We start from the raw sequence: 27375 nt of genomic DNA, 5'->3' as shown, positions 1-27375 counted from the left end.
AGTTTCCCAATAAGGTAATATTCACAGGTAGCGCTTCAACATTATCTTTTTAAGAAGACGTATTCAACTCATAACAGCAAATATCTTGGAGAGTTAAGGAGAACTAAGTAGGAATCACTGAATGAAGGGATTGTGCTGGCTGAAGAGAAAGACAAGCCCGAATGGGATGAGACAAAGGAAGGGGAAGGAGAGTTGGAAAGAGAGCTGGAAGTTTTGAAAGAAGCCTTGTTAAATCACTGCCAGAAAATCTATTGCAAGTCTGAGAGAAAACACATTAAACTATTAGTAATGTTGTGATCATTGATGACTTTAATTTTCTTTACACTTTTTTATACATTCTAAATTTTCTACAATAAATTCACAATTTTTATAAAGAGAAAAACAATCATTATTTTTAAAGTAATTCACAATCCTCTTGAGTGTGTACAACCAAGAGTAGAAAGGTAAAGTGACAAAAACACATATATAGGATAAAAACATGAAAATAAACAAAGATGATGCTGACCCACAATTGCATTCAATAAATGCTTACAAATATAAGTTGATTTGAGATTTACTTAAATCCAAAAAACAAAAAAGTAAAGCAGAAAAAAGTGTTTGACCTCCATCTCAAACAGATCTGAATTTAATCCCAACACTCCCATTTGCCAGTTAAGCAATGAGTGAGTTACTTTACAGGTTTGTTTTCTCACTTCTAAAAATAGGATTTTAATTTCCATCTCACCGAGCTGTTACAAGATTCGTATGAAAGCATTATGTGAAGAGGTTAGCACAATGTAAATACTTAAGTGTTTTTCAACATTTTCAATATATTAATAAACTTGTATATACAATATATGAATTTGACAAATGGATAGCATAATGAACACCTGAAGGCTGAAACCTGGTCAGGTGAAGAAGAGGAATAGCATGGGCAGAGAAAGGGAGGACTGTCTGTTTTCTGATCCAGAAAAGTGAGGGGTTTCAGTACTTACTGGAAAGAGGAATTATGCAACTGAACTGAATTTGGATTCTATAAATTTGTCAAGTTTCAGAAAAAGTGACCTAAGCCTAAACTGTGAGAGTCCATGCTGTATGCCTATAGCACCAGTAAGGATACTTCAGACTGCAACTAACCAAAAGGCAACTAAAATTGCCTTATGCAAAAAGGGAGCAATAATCTCATATAATGAGAAGTTTGGGATTAGGAAATTTCCAAGTTTAACAATGCCAATGAAGGCTATGTTTCTTCTTTTATTACTGTACTTTCTTCAGTTTCCATACAACTGCTAACATCAGAAAGGGGGCTGTCGTCCCAAATACCTCCTTTTAGAAGCTACGAAAACATTCTCCAGAAAGTTTCCCCACCTTGGAAAACTTCCCATCCTATCTCATTGGTCCTAATACCCTGACATGGGACTGCTTCTCCTGCCGCACATAGAGAGCACATACCAAACAGTTCATTTAGAATGAGCCAGAAATAAAAAAAGCAGAGAAGTGGGGCAAATGGCTACTAGAAAGTCAACAACAAGGTCTGCCATATCTATCTATGTGCAGAACATAGGAGTTGAACAAAACATGAAATTGGAGTCTGAATAAACTGATGTACTACCAAGGACCAACATGCACAAAGTGAAAGAAGAGGATGGATGTCCCTGGGCTGGGATATAGGTCAGGATTCTTGGGCAGGGAAAGAATAGCTTCATTTCCCACCAGTAACTGGTGGGAGGAATAAAGATGCTAAAACGCTCAACCAAAAAAATGGCCGGAGATGTGAGACAAAAGAGCAAGAAAAAGTGTGCAGGTGCACTCCATCCACAGCATTGTAGAATGAGATATCTCCAGCCTCATAATCTAAGAAAACTCCCACTCGTTGAAGGGCTGGCTCTGAACTGGTGGAAATTACAGGGTTATCTGTTAGGGGCCAATAGCAGGTGGAACTCCAACAAATAGCCCAGATGCCCACATCAGGGGATAGTCTTGAATTATTAACAATCCCCAAGACATCCTCCCGACACACCCCCACAGCAATCATCAGGCTATCTCGGTTCTCAACTTCCCAGTAATGTTTCCCTGAAGTGAAAACGTTTTTTCCCAAAACACAGGGTAAGTGTTGAAATCTCTTCACGGACTGTGTGGTCTGCTGAGGATTCCTCCGTGCAGTAAAGTAGTTCCATGCTGTAGAAAGTACTGGCCAAGAACCGGATGATGTTCCATTTTGCACGTACCTCCCTTCCTGGGAGAAGACAAGTTTGGGATGAGCTGTGTCTTCAGCTAAACTCACAGCCACTGCAAAGAAAACGAGAGCTGAGATAAATAATACCAGAGCTTACCACCAGCCCTCTTCTAGAAATACCCATCTTTTCCAACTTCAGTTCCATTCTTCTTCTAACGAGTACTGTCAGGGATGGGCATCCTCATTGTCTCTCAACTATTCATCAGGTGGGCCTAGTGGGCCATAATATGGGCTCTGGCAATCTAAAATTCTCATTTCCCTTTGGCTCCAAAAGACTAAGACCTAAAAAATGGGGAGCTCATTAGTTCAGGGCCCTAACTCTTCACAATCAGCATAAAATTTGGAGAAGCATTAACAAACTCTGACTTGTTGAATCAGAACTAGGTCAAGGCTGTTGACTAGCTGATTCTTTGCACAGGTACACATGGATGTTATTGTTAACAAGGTTTCTCTCCACTTGTTCCAGCAGTTCACTGGGCATCTCCACAGACCCTGAACAGGTATTAAAAAACGGAACTCATTATCCTAAGTCCCCTCCCACCTACTTGAGACTTGTCCTCCCAAAAATGCAGACATCATCACCTTCTATGTTCTCTAAGGTATAAGGGCATTACCTCCACCCAAACACTCACACTTTGAAATCTTGAGGTTATTTGACTATTCTTTCCTTCTAACCCTCAATGACTACTTAGTCACTACATCCTATCAACTCTACCTCTAAAATATCAGTCAGGTTGTTTCCCTCCTCCCTATTCCCACTGCCACTATCTTTACCCAGTCCTTCTTCAGCATCTTTCACTTTAACTCTGTCTATAAAATCCTCCCTGGCCTCCCTGCCTCCAATTCTCTTCCCTTCAACTCTCCATGCCACTGTAGTTTTTCTCTTTTTTAAGTCAGGAATGGATGTTATGTTTTTACACAAGCTTCTTCTGCATCTACTGAATTGATCAGTTTTCCTTTTTTTAGTTTAGTAAGCGGTGAATTATATTTGTTTTGCAAATGTTAAACCAACCCTGTTATTCTGGGATAAATCCCATTTGGTAGTGATATATTATCCTTTCAATATGTTGTTGGATTCAACCTGCTAACATTTTTAGAACTATTCTATATTCCTGGGAAACACTGATCTATATATAGTTCTCTTGTAATGTCTTTGATTTTGGTAATGCAGGTCTCATAGAATGAATTGGGAAAGTCTCGCCTCTTTGATTTTTTTTAAGTTATTGGAGAATAGGTATTTCTTAGATTATTTGGTGAATTCACCAGTGAGGCCATTTGGGAAGGTTTTTTTCATTTTTATTTTTTTTATTGTTGTTCAGTTACAGTTGTCCCCATTTTTCTCCCCTTAGTCTTCCCTGCCCTACCCATCCCCCACCACCCACATTCAATCCTCCTCCCTCCCTGTTGTAACTACACCACCAATATCTTTAATAGAAATGTAAGTTATTCCAGTTATCTATTCTTGAGTCAACTTTGGTCATTTGTGTCTTTTAAGGAATTCATCCATTTTACCTATTGTACATCGTCAAATTTATCAGCACAAAGTTGCTCATAATACTCGCTTATTATCTTACTAATATCTGTAGAGTCTGTAGTGACGTTATTCTTTTCTTATGGACTTTATTGGTGTGACATTGGTTAATAAAATTATGTAGGTTTCAGGTGTAGCCTCTCTCATTTTGATATTAGTAATCAGTGTCTTGTTTTCTTCTGGTCATTCTGGTTAAAAGTTTTTTAAGAAAATGAATCTTCTCCAAAAAGCAGCTTTTGGTTTCATTACCTTTTCTCCTGTTTTTCTGTATTCTAATTTTATTGATGTCTATTTCCATTCCTTTGATTACTTAATTTGATCATCTTTTTCCAGTGTCTTAAGATGGAAACTGGTCACTGATTTGAGAACCTTCTTCTCTAATACAGGTTAGTGCTATTAATTTCTCCTTAAGGATTGCTTTAGCTGCATCCCACAAATTCTGGTATGTTGTTTTCCTTTTCATTCAGTTCAAAGTAATTTCCCTTTTGATTTCTCCTTTAATTCTAGGGTTATTGAGAAGTATGTTTAGTTTCCTGACACTTGGGAATTTTCCAAGAGTATTTTTGTTACTAATATCTATCTTAAATGCATTATGATCAGAAAACACACTGTGTATAACTTAAATTCTTTTGAATTTAATGAGATTTGTTTTATGGCCTCCCTTGTTTTATCTAGTAAAAAGTCCCACGTATACTTTTTTCCCAAATCCTCACCCAAGGATATGTTTATTGACTTTAGAGAGGGAGGGGAAAGGAGGGAGGGAGGGAGGGAGGGAGAGAAGGTGGGAGAGGGTGGGGAAGGGGGGGGGGAGAGAGAGAGAGAGATGTGAGAGAGAAACATCCATCGGTTGCCTCCCATGCATGCCTGAATAGGGGATCAAATTCACCACCTAGGTACATGCCCTGCATGGGAATCAAACACACCACCTTTTGTGTATAGGACAATGCTCCAACCAACTGAGCCCCCTGGCCAGGATTCCATGGACACTTTTTTTAAATGTGTACTCTGGTGTTCTATCAGTGAGGTAAAGTTGGTTACTAGTCGTCTTAAAGCCTACTATATCCTTGTTAATTTTCTGCCTAATTTTTCTAAAAATTATTGGAAAAAAGTATTAAAAATCTAGCTATAATTGTGGATTAGTCTATTCCTCCTTGCAGCTCTATTATATTTTTGCTTAATATATTTTAAAGCTGTAAATTAGGTGTACAAATATTCAGAATTCTTATGTATTCCTGATGAATTAACCCCTTTGTCATTAGGAAATAACCTTTTTTTTTTTATCTCTGATAATATTCTTTGCCCTCTTATAAATATAGCCACTCCAAATTTCTTTTGCCTAATGTTAGCATGGTGTATCTTTCTCCATTGTTTTACTTTTAACATATACAGATCTTTATATTTAGGGCATTTCTTGCAGAATATAGGTGAGTCTTGCTTTTTTATCCAATTAACTTTTATCTTTTAATTAGGATGTTCAATTTATATATAAATTTAATATACACATATTTTATATATATATGAAGCGTGTGTATATATACACACACACATTTCTTAATCCTCACCCAAGGATATGTTTATTGACTGTGGGCCGGGGGCGGGGGGTGGAGAGAGAGAGAAAAACACCAATGTGAGAAACATTGATTGATCGCCTCCCATGTTTTCTAATTTGAGGTTTTCTTACTGGAGTTCAAACCTGCAACCCAGGTATGTGCCCTAACGAGGAATCAAACCTGCAACCTTTTCAGTGTACCAGATAATGCTCCAACCAACTGAGCCACCCAGCTACGGCAGATGACATATTTAATATGATTAATAATAATCATCATCTTGCTATATGTTTTCTTTTACCTTTTAATTACAGTTGACATTCAGTATTATTTTGTATTAGTTTCAGGAGTACAGTATAGTGGTTAAATAATCATATACTTTACAAAGTGTTCCCTGACATTCCAATATCCACCTGGCACCATACAGCTAAACTTATACAGTCTTACTGACTATATTCCCTATGCTGTAGCTTACATCCCCATGACTATTTTGTAACTATCAATTTGTACTTCTTAATCCCTTCACCCAGTCCTGAACACCCTCCCCTCTAGCAACTATCACTCTGTTCTCTGTGTCTATGAGTGCATTTCAATTTTTTTCTTTTGTTCTTTAGATTCCACATATAAGTGCAATCTAATAGTATTTGTCTTTCTCTGAGTGACTTATTTCTCCTAGGGTAATATCCTCTAGGTCCATTCATGCTGTTGCAAAATGGTAAGGTTTCATTCTTTTTCTAGCCAAGTGATATTCCACTACTTTTTCATCCACTCATCTACTGATGGGCATTTCATTTGTTTCAAAATCTTGGCTATTGTAAATAATGCTGCAAAGAACATAGGGGTGCATGTATTCTTTCAACTTTGTGTTCTGGGTTTCTTTGGATATATATACCCAGAAGTGGAATTGCTGGGTCCTAAGACAAGTTCTATTCTTGATTTTTTGAGGACCCTCCAGTTTTCCAAAGCACCAATTTGCATTCCCACAAACAGTGCATGAGGGTTTTCTCCTCTCCACATCCTCTCCAACACCTGCTGTTTGTTGATTCATTGATAACCATTCTGACAGGTACAGATGATAATGGCTTTAATTTGCATATCTCTAACAATTAATGACATGAATATCTTTTCATACATCTATTGGCTATCTGTATGTCCTCTTTCAAGTAGTGTCTATTCAAGTCCCCTGCCCATTTTTTAATTGGATTGTTTGGGGTATTTATTTGTGCTGAGTTGTATGAGCTCCTTATAAATTTTGGTATTAACCCCTTATTGGATGTATCATTGGCAAATATTTTCTCCCATTCAGTAGGTTATGTTTCATTGATGATTTCCTTTGTTATGCAAAAACTTTTTAGTTTGACGTAGTCCCATTTGTTCATTTTCCTTGCCTGAGGAGATATATCAGGAAGAATAATGTTGCTAAGAGGATGCCAAACATTTTACTACTTATATTTTCTTTCAGGATTTTATGGTTTCACATCTTTTATTTAAGTCTTTAATCCACTTTGAACTTATTATTGTATATGGGGTAAGAAGGTGGTCTAGTTTTTTTCCCATGTATCTGTCCAATTTTCCCAACACCATTTATCAACTGAACTGCCTCTACCCCATTGAATATTCTTGCCTCCTCTGTGAAATTTTAATTGCCCATATAGGCATGGGTTTCTTTCTGGCCTCTCTTGTTCTGTTCCATTGATCTATATGTCTGTTTTCATGCCAGTATCATACTGTTTTTACTATGCCCTGGTAGTACAGTTTGATTATCAGGTAGTATATCTCCAATATATTTTCTATTTGTCCTACTTGTTCCTCTTTCTGCATTTTTATTTATCAAATATTGTTTATAACTCCACTTTATCTCCTTTAACTGTTTTTAGTGTTTGCTGTGAGGCTTATCAGAATCTAGCTTCAGCTGACATACCATTTCACATATAGTAACTGTTTAATAGTACATTTCCATTCTCCCCTTCCAACATTCATGTTGTTGTTGTGTATTTTACTTGTAATACATTACAAACTCCACAATATTATTTTTGTCTTTTTACATATTCAATTACTGTATTAGTCAGGATTCCCAGAAGACACAACAAATAGAATGTGTGTGTATTCACAGAAAAAGAGATTATAAGATATTGGCTCACATGAATCTGGTGACTGGCAAGTCCCAATCTGCTATGTGTGAGCAGGCTCAAGACCCAGGGAAAACTGATGCTCCAGCTGAAAGGCCATTAGGCAGGAAAAGCCAAAGCTGCAGACGATGTTTCAAAAGCACTTTCCTCTTATTCGGGGTGGGGAAAGGTGGTTTAGCCCTTTGTTCCAGTTAGGCCTTCAAATGATCTGATGAGGCCTACAAACATTATGGAGGACAACCTGCCTTACTCAAGTGTCTCAACTTAAATGTTAATCTCATCCAAAACACTCAGAGCAACAACCAAAATGATGTTTGACCAAGTATCTGGGCACCTTGTGATCCAGTCAAGTTCACACATATATTAACCATCACTATTAACTTTTAATAATTGAACATACACACACACATACACACACACACACACACACAAAAGCAGAAGTAACCCCTGCTTGAGTGTGGTTGGTAGGGTAATAATATGAATGTAATAATTTATAGTTTTAATTTGAACATTCCATCTTAAATGTCATATGGTGTGCTTGAGTGTGTTTTTGTTATAGAATCACATGCTTATGATTTTGTAATAAACCATTTTTTAATAAAAAGGGGTATTACCTGTACCTGACCCTGTATATATTTGTTATGTCATTATCATTTCAGTCAATCTTTTAATCCTAGGTTTTTCCTTTCGGTTCTTTAAAGATTTTGCTCACTTACATTGTTTTCAATGAGAAGTGTGATGACATCTTTATCCTATTCCATTTAAAATTTTCTCTTTCATCACTGGTTTTGGTGTAGTTTTCACCATATTTCTTGTGCTTAGGGTTTGTTGAATCATTGGATCTGTGTACTTACAGTTTTCAATTTTCAAGTTGGAAAATTTTTGGCCATTATTTTTTCAAATACTTCTGTTTCATCCCATCCCACTTCTCTCCTTCAAGAACCCTCACTACCACATATAATGCTGCATGTAGTTGTCCCACAGCTCACTGATGCTCTTTTCATTTTTAAAGTTTTTCTGTGTGTTTCATTATGCAAAGTTTCCCGTTCCATTTTCAAGTTCATTAATCTTTTCTACTGCAATATCTAATCACCTGTTAATCCAAATCAGTGTATTTCTTCACCCCAGTCACTGTAGTTTTCATCTCTAGAGGTCTGACCTAGGGCTTTTTTAATATCTTCTATGTCCCTTTACATTTATAGAACAGTTATAACTGTATTACTGTCCCCCTATGTTTATTCTGGTCAAGTTTGGGTTAGTTTTGATTGATTATTCTCACTATGGGTCATGTTTTCCTACCATTTTGTATGCCTGGTGATCTTTGATTAGATGTGAAACATTGTGCATTTACATTGTTGAGTACGTACTCATTTTTTAAAGTTCCAATCTATCCTCTTGAGTTTGTCCTGGGATGCAGTTACTAGGGAATAATTTGATCATTTGGGACCTTCTTTCATGATTTTTAAGATGACTCCAAAGCACTCATCGGTGTAGGGTTAATTATTCCCCAATAATGAGTCAAGATTTCCCTGAGTGACCGGTACCCCATGAATTAAGGAGTGTTCCAGTCTGGCTGGCAGGGACAGGCACTGTTCCTAGCTGAGCCCCAGGAACTGTTCCTTATAATCATTTCGAAACTTCCTCAACCTCAGGCAGTTCTTCACAAGCATGTGTGGATAGGTACTCTGCTGAAAAACTCAGGATGTGCCTCTGTGGAACATCAGGGTTCTCTCTCTGTACAGCTCTCTCCTCTCCAGTATTTCGCAAACTCTCACTTTTTTTGCCCTCCCTGGACTCTCAGTTCCACTGCTCAACTCAAGAAATCTCCTTGAATGAAACATAAATCTGTTTTTTCCTAAGTAACTGCCCTCCTGTTAGCTGCATATGCTGTTTCCTCTTCTTTCCAGACTTCTGTTTATTCTCTTATTTGAAAGACTTGTAAGGAGTTCCAACTCCTAGAAATTCTGCTCACCTTGGAATCGCTTCAGCATTTCCTTCATCATTGGTACAGGGCACTCAACCTTCACCTGTAGAACTTCAAGGGAATAGTCTACATCCTGGTTCTCACTCCTAAAAAAAAGTAAAGAAGACAGCTCTTCTTAATAGACAACTAGGGCAGCTAAGACCCCAACTCCATGTGAAGATTCCAAGCCCAAAGCTTAGACAACTTCTCTTCTATTTCTCTTTGCAAAATTGAACAGAATTCCTCCTCCACAGACCCCTTGGCATGTGCCCAGATTGATCCGTGGAGCCTGGCCTTGATTCCGTTCTGCTCAAGTTGTATCTTTACTATTCCATTCAGATCCCCATAAGTAAGGAGTTCATACCTGGTCAAAAGACCTTTCGGATTCTGTTAAGAGAAGAAAGAAATAAGTAAGTTATGTACCTTCCTCTAGAGATCTGGTACTCAACTTTGTGAGCAGATATTTTTGTCAGTTACTTTTGTTTATGTTACATATGATCTAATGCTGCCAAAGCCAATGACTTGACACAATGCAGCCTTTTTTCTCACACGACCCCTCTGTGCTATCTGACAATGTCCATCAATCCTTTTCTTGAAATCCTTTTCTTCCTCCTTTAGCACTATGAACGTTAACTCTCTCCTGCTTTTGCCAACTTCTCCACCTATTCTCTTTCAATCATAGACAATAACAAATGTTGTTGAGGACGTGGTGATAATATAAAATGGTTTAGCCACTTTGGAAAAGAGTTTGGCAGTTTCTTAAAAAGTTAAATATAAATACACCATACATCCCAGCAATCCTGCTGCCCTCTTTAATTCATAAATTAAAACAAATGTCCACACAAACAACGGCAAACAAAGTTCATGACAGCATCATTCATAATAGCCAAAAGGCAAAAACAACCCAAATGCCCATCAACTGGTGAAAACATGAACAAAAGGTGGCATATTCTACAATGGAATACTATTCAAGAATTAAAGTAAGAAATGCAAATGCAATACTAATATATACTACAACATGAATGAACCTCATACACATTATACTAGATGAAATACATACACAAAAGACCACAATCATATGATTGTGTGATGTAGTCAAAAAAGGAAAATCTATAGGGTCAGAAACTAGGTTGTCTGAGGCTGAGGGTAAGAACAGAGATTAATATAAACAAACACAAAGGGATCTTACAGAAATGCTCTAAAACTGGACTGTGGTAAGGATTGCACAATTTGATAAAATTATAAATATCACTCAATTGTACACTTAAAATGGGTGAATTATATCTCAAGAAAGTTGGTTTTTTAAAGGAATATATCAAAATGGTTAATTAGCATTTGAAAAAGGACCTCATTATTCATCAAATGCCATCTACCTTTCGGGAAAAGGGAAGAGGTGCTGATTGAAGGCATGAGATAACATTATACATCATTTAGGATGGCTAAAATTAAAGAACTGAGGATTCTAAGTATTGATGAGAACATAGAGAGCTGGATCTCTCACACATTGCTAGCTATGGTGTAAACTGGTACAACTTCTGTGATCTGGAATTGCTCTCCTTGGTCCGTAACTGACAGAAAATATATACATATGTGCACCAAAAAAGACATGTTCAAAACTGCTTTTTTGTAACAGTAAACACTAGAAACCACCCAAATTTTGCTAACAGTAAAATGAATAATATGTTTTCATATATTGATATAATGGAATACTTTTGCCCCTTCTGAGTCCACAGTTCATCTGCATGCAGTTGGTTGTATCTATAGATTTGACCAACTACAGATGAACAGATGAAAAATGTTACACTGTTGCTGACTATGTAATTAAGCCTAACATGGTTATATATCTGTACTAAACACTTACATTTTTTCTTGTTATCATTCCCCATTCCCTAAAAAATACAGAATAACTATTTACATTGTATTAGGTATTATAAGTAACCTATAGATGATTTACAGTATATAGGAGGCTTTGCATAGGTTATATACAGATACTATGCCATTTTATAATAGGGAGTTGAGCATCCATGGATACTGGTATCCATGGGGGTGGGATCCCATGGATACCAAGGGATAACATACTACACAACAGGGTTTTCAACATCAGCACTTTGCAATGGATGAGTCTTTGCTGGGAGCTGAAGAGCAAGGCATGTTCTGTGCATTATAGGATGTTTAGCAGTATCCATGGCCTCTACGCACGCGATACTACTGTAGCCATCTCTGAGGTGAGACAACCACAAGTGTCTCTAACACACTGCTTACTCAGGGAGCAAAAATCACTCCTGGTTGAGAATTACTGCTCTGCAGTGATGAAAACAAATGATCTACTGCTACCTACAACACTATGGATTAATCTCACAAATATAATGCTGAGCAAAAGAAGCCAGACACAAGAAGAGTGCATACTGAAAGAATCTTATTCAAAAACAAGCAAAACAAAACAGTGTGAAAAGTCTGAAAGGAGACTAGCTTTAAGGAGGAGGGAAGGGACAATGACTGAGGGCACGAGGAGGGCTTCTGGGATGCTACTTGTGCTGTACTTCTTGGCTTGGGTGGTGGTTACATGGGTGGGTCACTTCATAATAATTTGTCAAGCTTATGATTTATATACTTTTCTCTATGGATTTTATACTTAAAATGTTTTTAAACATGTTTATTTTACTATAATAAAAATATTGTCAAAATCTGTGGACACAGTTAAGCTATACTTAAAGATGAAAGTATAGCTTAAATATACATATGGTATCTAAATGTAATAATTTCCAAGAATTGTCTTAGAACTTTTACAATTTGGGCAATGAAGTTCCAATCACATACCTGAATATATGCTCTAGCAGAATCTTTGAAATAACGCATTTAAACACTTTTAAAAATACAGATTTAATGTCTAGAATGCTTACAAAAAAATGTATCAGCCAGCATAAGTGTGAGGTTAGGCAAATGATTAAAGCAGAGGGAACCGTATCATAGAATATCGAAACCTCAGAGAACTTATTTTACTAATATATGTGTCCTTCCATCCTTTTATTCATTTATTCCTTCACTTTTAGCTCAAAACTTACTTCCATTCTTCTTAAAAAACAAAGAAACACTAAAAATAAAGAAAAATTCTGTATAGCTTAATTCTTTTTAATTCGAAATGTGTTCCTGCAAAATATATAGTATTATTCAGGTTTATGTATTTTTAATTTATGCAATGATTAAGAGTTCTTGTTGCATTCTGCTTCTTCCTTTTTTTCTTAGGCATTATGTTTTTAACATCCATTTCTGTTGCTATGTATATATTTAATCCATGTGTCCACTTTTTGCCAGTTCCCTCTTTCGGTAATGGACACCGAAGTGGTCCGTCCCCAACATCATCACCACTACAGATAATGCTACAGTGAAATCATTATCTGCCGTTATCATTACTCTTTTTCCTTACTAGTTCTTGGCTTTGCTCTGTAGCTCTTTACCCCCTTCTTGAGTTGGCATGGTTAGCTCATTTATACGAGTATTTACCCTTTTGTCTGCTGGTATACACAGGGTGGGACAAAAGTAGGTTAACAGTTGTGAGTAGGCAAAATGCAGAATTTATCCTTGCATTATTATTTCTTAACTACTATATTATTTTCCATATGAACAACTGTAAACCTACTTCTGCCCCACCCTGTACAAGTGTATAAATAAAACAAATAGAAAAGTCTTAGATGTGCTTCAGATCTTAGATAAGATCTTCAGATATTAGACCAAGTAAATAGTATCTACATTTTACATGAATTTCCTTTAAATAGTAAATCTTTGATTATTTAATTGTATAATGCCAATAGTAATACAATCATCAACAGAGAGAAAACATTTCTTCTATTAAATCCAAGACATCCGGCTCTAAAGACAAGAGAGTTCAGTTAGAGTTGTTAACTAACCTTCCCCGGGCCTGTCTCACCTGAAGCAACTCCAGGATGGAGCCCTGGCTCTTCTTCTCTACCTCTAAGATGAGCTTCTTTAAGGAAGTGATTATCTCGTTGAGCCTTAATGTGTTCTCAGCCTGTTTCTTTTTTGCCTCTTTTTCTTCTTCGCTTATCCTCTGAAGAAACTGTTGCTCTTCTTCAGCCAGGAAGTGGTGTAGCTTTGCGAACTGTGCACTGACTGTCAACTGCTGACTATTCATCTTGTCCTAGAGCCACATGAGATTTGCTCAGTTTCTGTTTCTGCCTAGTCCATACTTCTAAATTACTTGCACATGACTCCCCAATAACTCATGTTCCTTCATTTTAATCACCTCCTCCAGAAAAGCTCCTGCCCAGTCCCCACAAATTTCCACTACTCCTCTATTTACACTTAATATCTTTATACTTGTCTTTATAGCATTAATTCATTCTTTGTAACATCTGAGTCTCTCCTATTGCTAGTAATGCCTTGTTTGTATACTTTCTAAACCAAAAAGGATGTTCACATCTACTATTTAGTTTAGACCTCAGAAGATCTACTGTTCAGTTTTGTTAAATCATCTTTAGATATGTGTGTGCATACACAATCATGCCTCCCAACTAGATCAGCATCTGTGAAAGCAAAGTCCATTTACTTTCTACCATGTCATGGACCCAAACCAATTCCAGCCTTAGGAAAAAGGAGGGAAGGGGCACCACCTTAAAGTAGAGATGGGGATGAAGTGTATGGAACTCACAGGTCTGTACTTCCTGTTCTGTCACCGTATCTGCAAGGGGCCTGACAATGGATAGCATCCTACAAGCTCATCCCAGAGAAATTACATATGCAACTGCAGACTGAAAGAGCCTCAGAGGCAAGAAATGTCCAACCACTTCTGCTGTTACCTTCCATTCTGCAGCATTCTTCATTTCCGTGTCCTGTAACTGCATGGCTTTCTCCATCTTGTCCGTTAGACTGTGTTTAGTCTTAAGGAGTTTCTCCTGTCAGCAGAAACACATATCAGAAAGAAATCATCTTTCCAAGCATCTTCTTTGTTCAAGAGCCAGAAGTCACCTAATCCAAACAGGAAATTATATTGAGAAAATGTTGAAGATGGTCACAGGGCATCTTCAGAATAAGAAATATTCTGGTCTTAAATAGTCACAACACTGTATAGAGTTTTCCTATTAAGTTGGTAAAAACTAAAAATTGTTAGAGGATTAATAAATACCCAACATCGCAAGGGAGAAAGCCTCTAGCACCATAACAGGAAAGTCTAAAGTTGCCATCTTTTTGAAGGGCACTGGCAAGATTTAACAAAATTTACAATGTGTATAATCCTACTTTTAATAATCTTTGCAACAAAACACTACCTAAAATAATCAATATATATATTCAAATATTCACTGAAGCGTTATTTATTATCCTTAATGGGAAATTATTAAAGAAATTATGATATATTGATACTCTACATCAATTTCAGTTAGCGCTCTCTATATTGACATGTTACATTAAGTTAAAACTAAGCTGTAAAACAACAGTATTGTATCATTCTGTTTTGCAAAGAATGTGTGTTTGAACACAAGGAAAATATGGGAGAATATACAACAAAGTATTATTAACACTGGTTATTTCTGGAGGATAGAAATGCCTTGAAAGTTGGGGGAAGGGGAGACAAGAAATTTTACAAATTTGTTTCGTTTGAATTTCTACAAGACTCATATGACATTTTTGTAATTTAAAAACCTGAATAAGGGACTAAAAAATAAAATGACTCAGTCAGCATTAACCAAGTGGGCTACCGAAGGGAAGCACCTGGGAGCAGAAGATCAGACATGACACTGGAGACAGAGCAGGCAGACAAGAGACCAAATGGCTGCAGGAAGAAGGGGTCCAGAAGGAGCACCCAGGAGTCAAACCTCCGGGTTCTGGCTTGAGTAACTAGGTGGACTGTAGGTCATATACCAAATTAGAAAACATAGGGAGATGAGCAATATGTAAATGGAAGGAAAGAAAATAAATTCAGCTTGAATAAACTGAGTTTGAGATATCTGTGGATCATCCAAATAGACAGATAGAGTTTGCAGTTAAGAGTGAAGAAAGATATCTGAACTACACAAGCAGATTTAGGGATTAGGGCACAGGAAGCAGTTGAAGCCATGGGTGTGAGAAAAATCACGCAGGAGAATTCTACCTCATTTAAAAAAAAAAAAAAAAGTATTAAGGCTAAAATTGGGAACAACTACATGGAATCTGCAGAGAATGAAAATCATGTAGAGAAGCCGCAATCAGTGGTTGGTGAAAAACCATGGGATAATGGCTTCTTATACACAAAGGAAAAGAATATTTAAATTAAAAACTGGTGAAAACTGTCAAATGCTGAAGAACGGTCTAGGGCAACTTTCTGTAAGTTTGTATGTATATCAAAATTAAAAGCTTAGAAGAAAAAAAATGAATAGAACAAAGATATAAGCAGTATAATTAATTTTTTAATTCTTATTTAGGAGAATAATAAAAACTAATAGGCATCACTTTTCTTCCAATTATTTATAAATGACAATGCTTAAAGTTAGATCATTGAAAATACAACACCAAAGGTGCCAAGAATGTGGTGCAACCAGGACTCTCATACAATGTTGGTGGGTATGTGAAATAGTACAACCACTTCAGAAAAAGGTCTAGCATAAAACTAAACATACATTAATCCTAGAGTCCAGCAATTCAACTCCTTCTCCCAAGAAAAATTAAAACGTGTCTACAAAAATACCTGTATGAGAATATTCATAACAACTTCATTCAGGAGAGCCAAAAACTATAAATAGCCCAGGAATCTACTGGTAGGAAAACAGATAAACAAACTGAGGTATGGTCATATGAGGAACACTACTCAGCGGTAAAAAGTAGCAGTACTGATATGCACAAAGGGATGAATTTCAAAATCAATGTGCTAAGCAAAAGGAGCCTATATAGAAAAGTGCAGACTATATAATTCCATTTACATTAAGTTCTAGAACAGGCAAAATTAATCTGTGGTGGGGGAAAAAAAACACAGAAAAGTAGTTAGTTGCATTGAGAAGGGGAAAGGAACAGAGACTAACTGGAAAAGAGCATGAAGGAGCCATTTAGGGTGATGGTAATGTTCTTTATCTTGGGAAGGGCTTGGCGGTATGCAATTTGTCAAAGCTCAGCAAATATACACTTAAGATGTGTGTATTTAAATGTATTAAATTTTACCTCAAAAAATACCATAAACAAATGTTAACTCTGGTGAATGATAGGCACACTAAAATATAGAAGTGTACTGTCTGCAATTAACTTTAAAATGTGTCAAAAGGAAATAAGAATTGACGGATGCAGAGAGGATATAGACAGATGAATAGGTGGTAAGTAGAATGAAATGTTAATGGTAGAATCTAGATGTGGGTATAGTTACTATAAAATTCTTCCAACTTTGATATATGTTTGAAAATTGCACAGTAAAATGTTGGGGAAAATAACGTTAGGCTATAAAGGGGTTTATACAGTAGTTCTGTGTTATGTATCACAAAATCACCTGTGCTATTTTCTGACACAATGTTTTCTAGCATTGTAAAATCTATTTATTATCCCTAGTTGTTCACCTAAATAGTTATATGATCCTGCTACTCAGTAAGCTAAGTAATTATCTCAAATAATTTGATTCCTTTATTCAATTATATAACTGCCACTTTGTGATCACTGTCAAATTTGATGTATACATGAGGCTTGTAACGAGGTAAACAGCTCCTATGAATGTGACCAAGATATTTTTTAGTTTTCACTTTTGTTTGATAATGAGAAAAATTAAATAATCTTTTAAATAGAATTTTTCAACTTTTTAAAGCTTTTAACAATTCTAGTATGCATGAATTATCCTGCATGGTTGGTTCTATTACCCAAGACTCTCACTACCATATTTTGCCATGTATAATGGGCACTTTTTTGCCCGAATTTTTGAGGGAAAAATAAGGATGCACAATTACACATTGGCAGTCCCTGAAATGCCTTGTATCTGCTCTTGTGTTTTGTAATTATTTGTTATATAAAATTTCTTGTACCATAATATGTTCAAAAATAAATGCTAAATTCCTTTATAATATAAAAAACAAGTATTTAAATATAAATAAATAACTGAATTAAAAAATTAAAATGAAAGATGTTTTTTTCCTGAAAGTTTGGGCCAAAAACGTGAGTATGTATTATACACGGGAGCGCATTATACATGGCAAAATACAGTAAGTCTTTCTGAATCTTGCCACATTTGTTATATAAATAGTCCCTGAGTAAACTTGGGAACCCTTCAGGTAGATTAGAAAACTCCTTCCCTGCAATAACAGAAACTGCCAGGATATGGCAGGATGGCAAAACCAAGCATTTCAAAGCTGGGAAGGCCTTTTTTCTAAAAGCATTTTCTCTTCATTTAACATCAGAAAATTGTATATAGACCTTAAGTATAATAAAAGTTCATACACTTACTTGTCTGTCTTTTGTCTATCTCCCACTCTGACCTCAACTAGACTATGCATTTTATGAAAACAGTCTTTACCTGTCTTGTTCACCATTGTGTTCCCAGTGCTATGACTGGTGCTGTAGTACAGTGTCTGACACAAAACAGGCATTCAAGAAATATCTGTTAAATGAATTAATAGCAATGGAGGGATTAGCTCTGAGAATCAGCATACTAAATAGCAGCACGATGGTAAGGAAGGCAGTGCTTGGAAGCCTTTTCTGGCAAACAATCTGCTCCCTCAAGTTTATGAAGTTATTTCTTTTTTTCTGTTCCCTCTTTTTTTCCTCCTCCACCAACGCCTCTCTTAAAAACAACTTGTGTTCCAAAAGACTTTCTGAGATTTCCCTCTGTGAAAGTATTAAGATGTAGGTGTATGGTTCTCTATCCTGCATGTACATTAGAATCACCTAGAAAGAACTTTTAAACAATGCTGATGCCAAGGACCCCACCAAGTGAATCAAAATGCCTAGGAGGTGGACGGGGAGGGGAGCAGGGGGTGAGGCCTGGCTTGGGTATTTCTTAAAAATTCTCCCAGGCCATCCTATTGTGTGTCCTGAGCCAATGGTATGGCCCAAAGAGAGCAAGCAGAGTGGACTAGGAATTCATCAAAGGCGGTTTTCTGGATGCAGTGCTCTGTAGCTCAGATCCTGAGAGAAAGCACCTGGCACACTGTTTGCCAGGCTCAGGTGTAGGAGTAGGATGGGGGATATTTTCCACGGATTAAGGAAATGTCAACTTTTAGGACACAGCCCACCCATCTGAGTATATGCTGGAAACGGTATGCTTGGCAACAGGGTAGCTCCACCCAAGAGCAACTTCGTGTTTTTCTAACAACTGGGGGTAGGGACAGAAAGTGCAGAGCAGGGTAAATAGCAAGGAATTCAGCCTAATGATGCGACTCCTGAACACCCACCCAGTCAACCCTGTGATAGCCATCCTAATGTTACTCTTCTCTACTCACTCCCCACCTGTTGGACATACTATTTAATCCTGAAATCCCACCTCTCTCAAGAAGTCTTGTTGACTGGATTAGATGTGGCATAGTGGATAGTACAATGGATCAGGAGTTAGAGAATCCCAATTTAAAGTTCCCTACTTCCTAGCTCTGTGACCTTGGGCAAGTGACCTCTCTGCGTCTCAGTTGCCTCATTATTATTATATACTTATTATATTTATTATTAATTATTATGTTATTATATTATTAATGAATTAATATTATTATTAATACTATTAATATTATTGTTATTGCTGAAGATTTAAGATTTAAGGGCTATGTTCCCCTTTCATACTCATCCACTTTATTTGCCTCAGCCCTCACCCACAAATGTGTTTTCCCTTCCATTTCTCTGATGGGTCCTTTCAACCTCTTTTGCTGGTTACTAAGCACTGATATTTCCCAAGCTGCTCTTCATGCCCCCTTTTTCTTGCCCTCTATATGGTTCCCCTAGGGGATCTGATCTGCTTACTTCTCTACAATTTTAAGGATATGCTGACAATTCTAAAATAATGTTTCAAGCCTCTGATGCCTTCTGCCTCCTGTTCCTCTTCCTTGGACTTCCTGTCACAGTTACTTCGCACTCTACATGTCCCAAAATGAGTACTAGAAACCTGGACTGCCATCCTAGAACCCTCTCTCCCCCTCACCTACCAAGTTCGGTTGGTCAGCAAGTCATTCAATTCCAGGTCACAATGAATCCATCCCCTCTTCTCCATCATCCCTGCCCCACACAAATTCAGGCCCTTATTGCCTCCTGCTTGAAATGGCGCAACAGCAGTCTAATTGGTCTTCTCCATCCCCATAGATACCAAAGTGATCTTTCTAAAACAAAACACTGACGGAGGCGTTCCCTACCTTTAAATCAACCCCTCGATGATTCCCTACGGCCTCAAAGAGAAAGCTGTGAAGAGGATCCTTCATGACCTGGCCCTTGACTTTCTCTTCAACCTCAACTCCCACCATCCCCCCTCCCATGTCCTACACTGCAGAAGTACCAAGCAACCTCCAGTCCTCTTACATACCACACGTTACTCCACACTGCCACACTGAATATGCTGGTCCCTTGGCTTGAATATCCTCCCTTCCCTCCCTTGCTGCATTCATCCTTCAGGACTGAACTCATTTTTAACATCTCTGTGAAGCTACTCCTTACTCCTCACTGAGCACTCTGACCTCAGACTTTCTGTGTACTTGGTACAAACCTAGGTAACTCTCACACTGAAATTATTGGTGTACATGCTTACATACCCTACAAGACAAGGCCCATATCTTTCTCATTTGTTTATGTCCAGACTCTAGAACAATGGTTGGCATACAGTAAGCATTAATAAATGTTATTGAATGAAGGAATTAATGTATACTTCATTGTCTAGCTTTACATGTTTCCTGTCTGCAGTTGGCTGATAAAACTGTACAGCATTTCATAGTTTACAAAATACTTTAACTTGTATCATTAAATTAATGCATTTGACCAGTAATTACTAGATACCAATTCTGCGGGAGACCACTGGAGTTACACCGTCCATAATGATAGGGGGTCGGGCAACCCAGGAAAGGATGATCAAGGAAGGTCTTGAAGCTAAACGCAAGTAAGCTCTAAAGAATGGAAGGTGTGGGTAAAGAAAGAGAAGAGCCTTGAAACAAAAGCAAGAAGGCCAGTGTGGCTGGAGCAGAGTAGCATAAACTGATTTATTCAACTGAATCTTAACTAATGCATGAGATACAACAAATAATCTACAATTCAAACATTAAGTGATTTTCCCAACTGATGAAGGAAGCTACTAAAATCCAGCCTCATCGCTCCACCCTATGCTTTCCCAGATCATCAGCGGTCAATGACACCTATAGGATGGACCTGCACTGTCAATTGCCACAGGGGTGCCTGAAATGTGAGAGCTGGAATTGAATATGTGCAATGAATGCAGTACACACAGATTTTAAAGACCTACTATGAAAAATATCTCACTGGTAATCCTTCACAACAATGTTAAACAGCATTTTGGATAATTAGGTTAAATAAAATATATTATGAAAAATTAACATTACCTGTTCTTTTTAACACTATACAAATGTTTAATTACACATGTGGTTTGCCTTATGTTTCCACTGGACAGCACTGGTATACAAACGCCGTCTCAGTGTGTTTGTCTTAAACTAGAAGCTTCCCAGGAACGTTCCCTGAAAGTTTCTCCGTGACGAGGAGTCTTGGACCGCCCCATCCCACTCCCAGTTTTAACTTGAGCTCTAAGATCCGTGTGGCATAACGTTTTTGAGCCTCACGGAGGGGGTTCATGCTTCCAATGGGACTAGCAGGCACTTCATGGGGCTCAAATTATAATAAAGTAAACGGTCAACATTCCCGGGCAATACCGGCAGCCCCATCATAGCCAGCTCACCCTGTAGCTCTCGAAGGCCTCGTCCACGGGCGCCATGGTGTGGTTCTGGTGGTCCTGGGACTCCCTACACACCAAGCACACGGGCCGCTGGTCGTCCTCGCAGAAGAGCCGCAGGGGCTCCCCGTGGCGGTCGCACAGGCCATCGGTCTTGGGAACCCGGCGCCGGCGCCGCGCCTTCTCCGCCAGCTGGGACAAGGCCCAGTTGGGCCGCAGTGCGGAGGGCGACGACGGCTGCCGGCACTCGGGGCAGGACAGCCGGCTGCGGCCCTGTTCCAAGCTGCGGCGCAGGCAGCCGCGACAGAAGTTGTGGCCGCACTCTATGGACACCGGATCCTGGAAATACTCCAAGCAGATGGAGCAGGTCAGCTCCTCTTGGAGGTCTTCCGCAGCCATGACGCTTCTCTTCTCCAGAGCCAGAGTCGGCCCCGCCTTGAGGCGCGAGAGTGGCCTGCAAGCTGCAGGCGAGTGGGGGAACCCGGAGGCCGCACTTCCGGGATAGGGCCTTAGTCCCAGCTCTTTCCGGCTCGGAGGCGGCCCTTCCCCGCACAGGTGTGGCGGGGCAGCGGCGCTCGGGCTCTGGAGCCGCGGGGTGTTGGTGCGGGGCTCTCCAGGCCTGGACACCGGGCATAGCCGGACATGGGCACTTCCTCCCTTCAATAATAGAGAGGTGGCCAGACCCCTAGATGGAGAGCAGGGCGACAGCTAGTTGGGGGGCAGAGGATGGGGGGAAATTAGGGGGTGGAGGGGTTGAGGAAAAAGGAAAAAGGACTCATGGACATGGATAACTGGGGTGATTGCTGGGGGGAGGGGGTATAAGGTGACTGGTAATAGAAAAAATACAATAAATATCAAAAAAATAAAAGCTGGAAAAAGACAAAGAAAATGAATGTATTGTAACTTGAAGCGAAAACTTAACTGATTCTTTGGAACATAATGCTGCAGTATGTTTAACAGTTCTATAAAGTTCCAAACCATGCATAAGTAAATAATGCATAGTTTAAGGAGACAAACACTATAGTGAAGTCGATGGGGGGTGGGGGGGGAGCTAAGTGTCTAATAGTATTTTTAAAAAAATAGAGCTGCAGAAAATCCCCCTGGGAAGCCTATAGAGAAAGCAAGGAATGGTTAAGTTTGGGGAGGGCGCCCAGTGCCGCGACTAGCCTGTGCTGCCACAGCTAGTGCAGCTAAACCCGGAGGCGCTAACGGATTTAACTTGTCCATCAAGTTTTTATTTAACATACAATAAAATATTTATTTTACTGTTGTAAAATTAAAACATAGTAGCAAGCATAAATAGCTATGTTGGCACCGAGGAGATCAGCACCAGGTGTTAGACCTGTGGGGTCAGCCTCTACTTCCATACAGAGTTCTGGCTAGGAAAGAATTCAGAGCCAAGACTCAAATTATAAGAAAAAAAATTATTTAGTAAGTCACAGAGGTAGAAGAAATGAGTTCAGGAAACAAATTACAGAGGCAAAAGAAAGGCCCTTGGAATTTAAGAGAGGAAGGTAAAGGTAACTTGTCTAGAGGGAGAGACAGGCAAGAGGTGGAGCACTGCTCTGGAAAGGAGAACAAGAGCATTGGGTCCTTCTTAGGGCTTTTAAGGGTGGAAATCTTAGGGGAGGTCCCAGAAATATTCATCAGCTTTCCAGGTGTGTCCTTTCAGGGTCCTAGTCTCCACTGATGGGTCAGCACCAGGGCAGGGGGGCATTAGTCAGTGCAGCTTGTCCTGAGGTCAGCCATGGTGTGGCTTGCCTGGTTTTACTGCTTTTTGAAGCCTGGAGCTGAAATACAATTGAGGCCTAGATGTCATCTCTAGGGAAGAAAGTTCATAGGTCGAAACCATATAACCAACTATGTGCATGGGGAGGAAAGATCACCCTGTTGGGCAAAGTCCTTATTTTCTGAGTTTTGACCATCGCTAGGCACCTGGGACTTTCTGCCCTGGTGGCCCTCTGTACCTGACCCATTGTCTTTGCTCTGCTCATGTCTGTCTAATTACCTACCACAGTTACAGTTCCAAAGCAGAGCAATACAAATATATAAATTATTGCAGTTTTAAATGAAAAGTGTAACAGCCAAATAATGTCTAAATAAAAATATTTGAAACCAACTTGGCTTTGACGATTGCAGTTGAATTTTCTCTTTCCAAATGTCTTAGCTGTCCATCAGGTTCTTAGAGGTCAGCTTAAGAGTCGCTAGCTGCTTTGGTGATTTAAGTGCTGGAGTCCTAAGCAAGCTGCACCTAGGCGGGCATTGTGGGCCCTCCAGGAGGACTAGATGTATCTGTGTAGCTGGGCCGGGAGTGGGACTAAGGAGGCGCTGGGCCCATTAGGTTTACTATCCCTGAAGTCCCTCTTTTTCAGCTTCATCCTCCAGGGAAAGGAACCTGTTCTCAGCATCCGATTCAAGGGTCTAGTTGAGTTCCTAGAAAAGCAAGATATCCTGCTCCACCAACAAAAACCACCAACTCTCTGGAGTCCAGTGAACCTGAGAGCCAGCTTTCCATGATGTAAGCAAGAAAGGGAGTGGTTAGCCTCATCTCCTGCCACTCTGATTTCCCTCTCTTTCTTACCAAGCATAGGAAGTTCTAGGTAGTGGAAATCCATTCTTAGGACATGGGGCACATTCACCAAATGCCAAAAGGGGTTCTAGTAGTTAAATTAGGGGAAGGAATCTAGGGTTAGGTGGTTTTCCCCGGATTTGTCTTCCCATCAGTGTTTTAAGCAGTTCAATTCCCAGAAGGTCTGCAGGCAATGAGACGCTCTAAACCAACTCTGGGAGATCTGCTGCGAGTGGCAGTTGTCTGAGATGCTGGAAAGGGGCAAATCCTGCAGCTGATGGTGCTGGAGCAGTTTTTGTTCCTCCTCCCGGAGTAGGTCATGACTAGCACGTGAGAGCAATGGTTGGAGATTGGAGCGGAAGCTGCAGCTGTGTAGGACATTGTGAAAGACCTGATAGGACCTGGAGAGTGGGTAAAAAGGAAATGAAGTTTTTTACGTTGGAATGGTTAAGATTCAGAAGCACAAATGCATTGCCTTCTGGTACCCAGCTTGAAGACAGCACCATTTTGCTATCCCAAGCAACATCCACTGAGGCTTTCAACAAATGATATGCTTGTCTGTTTCAGGGAATTATCTCTTTCTCTTCAATGGATTTTTAATCTTGTGTTTCTGAGGTGCTTCGTTTTTGGTTTTTTCTTCCCACATTGTTCCTTTTCTTATGAATGAAGTCTTTAGTTCCTCTCGTGTCCCAGTATCAAACACTGCCTTTCCCATAATATGCTCAATGAGTATTTACTGAATGTACGATTAAATGATTGGAAAGGGAGTTTCTGCAATTTCTGTTTTGGGGTTTTTAATAAAAGTCCTACAGAATATCTAGTTTTAAAATGTTTAAGTTATACAACTAAGAAATGCATTTCTTTGTCAATTGGCTAGGAAAGAATTCTTAATTGAGAAGGACTCAGAGTCCTTCTATATGTTCTATATTGAGAAGGACTTTGAGTCTTAATTCGGACCAAGGAGGAAGAAATGTTCTTATCAGTTCATCTTTATCATGTTTGCCATGACTGTTTGTGGTATGAGTGTGTGTCTGTGTGTCTGCCTGTGTACTGTGCGACCAGAAATGAGGCCCTATGTCTCATTAAGGTCCTAGGTCTTCAATCCTACTGTACTGCTAAGATGAAGGCCCTTCTTTACTGAAAATATTGAGGCTCTCCAATTCACAATTTTATTCATCTGGAATTTCAGGGAACCACAGATAGCCAAACAATCTTGAAAGATAAGAACAAAATAGAAGGACTCACACTTCCCAATTTCAAATTTATTACAAAGCTACAGTAATCAAAACATGTGGTACTGGCATAAAGATAGAATATACATCGGTGAAATAATGTTAGGAAAATTTCCTGGGGCCAGGAGGCTGAAGAAAGCGGCTGACAACTCCAGCATTACATCAAGAGTTTTTAAAAAGAACTTACATATGAGGCATGCCTTGGACAGCAGCAAGACAACATGGATATCCTCCATGCCACATGGCAGGCACTGAAGGGTTTTATGGCACAGGGCAGTACTGGGGTGCAACAAGCCCCAGATAAGGGGAAACCATCTTACAGGCTTGCTCAGAGCAGGACAAAGGCGTGTTCAAGAAACCAGCATGCCTGGGGCATAGGGTAGGGGTTGACTGGACGTTTTCTGAGGGGATTTATGGGAGGCTATCTCTGTTCTGGCCCAGATCTAGCTAGATCTAGTTTAAGGGTCCACAGCGGTCACATATGGGACATTCTCTTCTCCACAAATCAAATTGAGAATCCAGAAAAGATGTCTCATATATACAAGCCATTGATTTTCCGCAAGGGTGCCAAAGTAATGTTTGGGGTTATGGAGTTTTGGGCGGTATAGTGTTTCCTTTTGAGTTGATGAAAATGTTCTAAAACTGTGTCAATGGATATACAACTCTGTGACTATACTAAAAGGCACTGAATTGTATAGTTTAGATGGATGAATTATATGATACCTGAAATATATACATATCAATAAAGCTGTTTAAAAAGGGATACTAGCAAGGAGGAATTACAAATGGTGACATTTGCTTTTTTTCCATTCTTAGTTACTTGGCTGGGCTCTGACTATAGCGGATAAGGGGATTCTTTATGAAACACTTATGTAGCAGAAAAAAATTATTATTTTACTAGCTATTGCCAAAGTGTCTCTTGGGGAACCAAATATCTTTCCTTTGGGATGCACCTTCTGAATTTACTTGGGGATAATTTCGGATTGAGAAGGAGAAAACAGAACTAGATAACTGCTCTTTGTTGAGAATTTGAGGACAAGGAAGAACTGAGGAGAGGTGTTTCTGCAGAAAGGTGGGAGGCTAGAACACTCTTGGACAGAAATGACTGAAAGACTCAAGAAAAGAGAAACCTGCTATTCATTCAGCTTTAAATTACATGCCAAACACACGGTGATGTAAACATCCCTTATTGTTAGCCCTGAATCAGCAATAGAACTTTGTCTTTTCTTAGTGTGGTATGGAGGGGGATGAGTTGAAAAGGTAGAGACTTAACACCACATAGAAGGTGCTGCTGTGCTGGAGCCAGGGGATCAGCTGTCATGAAACAAGAAGAGATTGAGAATTGAGCAGAAATCAGAGCTGTCAGTGGTCCAGGGGACATAATCCTCTGAATTCACGGTAATCTTCCTAAAGGTCGTGGCGAAGTATTTGAATAAATCTAATCTATATATTAAAGGGCACTGTGTTATATATGCTTGGAAGGCCAGAGTTTCTGGATAAGATATATACAATGACTTGGGGATATTCAGGGTTACAGGGCTTTGAATTTGGGGGAGCAGAGAATGTGGAATGACAGGAGAGAGATAAGTAGAGTCACTGAGACAGGAAGGAGAATTGTCTTTAGCAGCAAGAATACCGCCAACAATAGTCAATCTTTATTGTGCAGGACAAAGGAGAAACATGGTTTTATGGAGGTTTCTGCTGGCTGACTCTGGAACAAAGCCCATAAAAATTGTGATGCTGACACCAGAGAATTCTGGCGAGAAGGCACAAGCAGTTCTTAAGGAAATGCTTTAGGCAGCATGGTCCACTATGGCCCTTAGAGATGCTTCAATAGCCTCTAACTTGTCACAGAGGTAAATCTCCACACACTGGATGTTGGAGAGAAGATCCAGTCATAGGGTTTCCTTCAGAGTCGAGCCAGGTGTCTTTATAACTCTGCAAAGTAGAGAATCGAGCAGAAGCTGAGACTTTTTCTAAATGGTAAGAGAGTTCAGTGGAAGGACAAGGAGTTACAACTGACTGAGCACTCTGGTCATGGTTCAGAAGGAGTCATCAAATTGACAGAGATGGGGGTTGGGCTGGGAGCAGTGGACCAAACATCTACCTAGAAACTGGTTTTCTACTTTTTAAATTGAATTTATAGGAGTGACATTGGTTAATAAAATTATATAGGTTTCAAATGTACGGTTCTATAATACATCATCTGTATATTGTATTGTATGTTCACCAACCCAAGTTCAGCCTCCTTCCATCACCATTTATACCCACGATACCCACTTCTACCTTTCCCCACCCCCTTTTCCCTCTGGTAATCACCATGTTGTTGTATGTGTCTATGAGGGTTTTTTGTTTGGTTGGTTGG

At 39.1% G+C, this 27375-nt stretch overlaps 1 protein-coding gene across 2 annotated transcripts; it reads right to left on the bottom strand.

Moving 5' to 3' along the window:
* Nucleotides 1-308: 308 nt before the first annotated feature.
* On the bottom strand, nt 309-21694 carry TRIM4 (tripartite motif containing 4). Of its 2 annotated transcripts, XM_054589843.1 has the most exons (8): nt 21216-21688; nt 20199-20209; nt 19571-19637; nt 14200-14295; nt 13311-13541; nt 9750-9772; nt 9395-9492; nt 309-2268 (listed from the first exon to the last, which is right to left on the bottom strand). In XM_054589843.1, the coding sequence occupies exons 1-8, from the start codon at nt 21606-21608 to the stop codon at nt 1682-1684; spliced, it is 1506 nt and encodes a 501-aa protein (XP_054445818.1). In that variant the 5' UTR covers nt 21609-21688; the 3' UTR covers nt 309-1681. The 2 variants fall into 2 exon arrangements, with proteins under 2 accessions (XP_054445818.1, XP_054445817.1); XM_054589842.1 differs by lacking the exons at nt 19571-19637; nt 20199-20209 and having other exon boundaries at nt 21216-21694.
* Nucleotides 21695-27375: the final 5681 nt, after the last annotated feature.

Source organism: Pteronotus mesoamericanus, unplaced genomic scaffold, assembly GCF_021234165.1.
Source record: "Pteronotus mesoamericanus isolate MK-2021 breed Mesoamerican mustached bat unplaced genomic scaffold, CSHL_Meso_final scaffold_167, whole genome shotgun sequence".
NCBI lineage: Eukaryota > Metazoa > Chordata > Mammalia > Chiroptera > Mormoopidae > Pteronotus > Pteronotus mesoamericanus.
The sequence above is the reverse complement of the archived record's forward strand: the minus strand, read 5'-3'. Positions and strand labels throughout refer to the sequence as shown.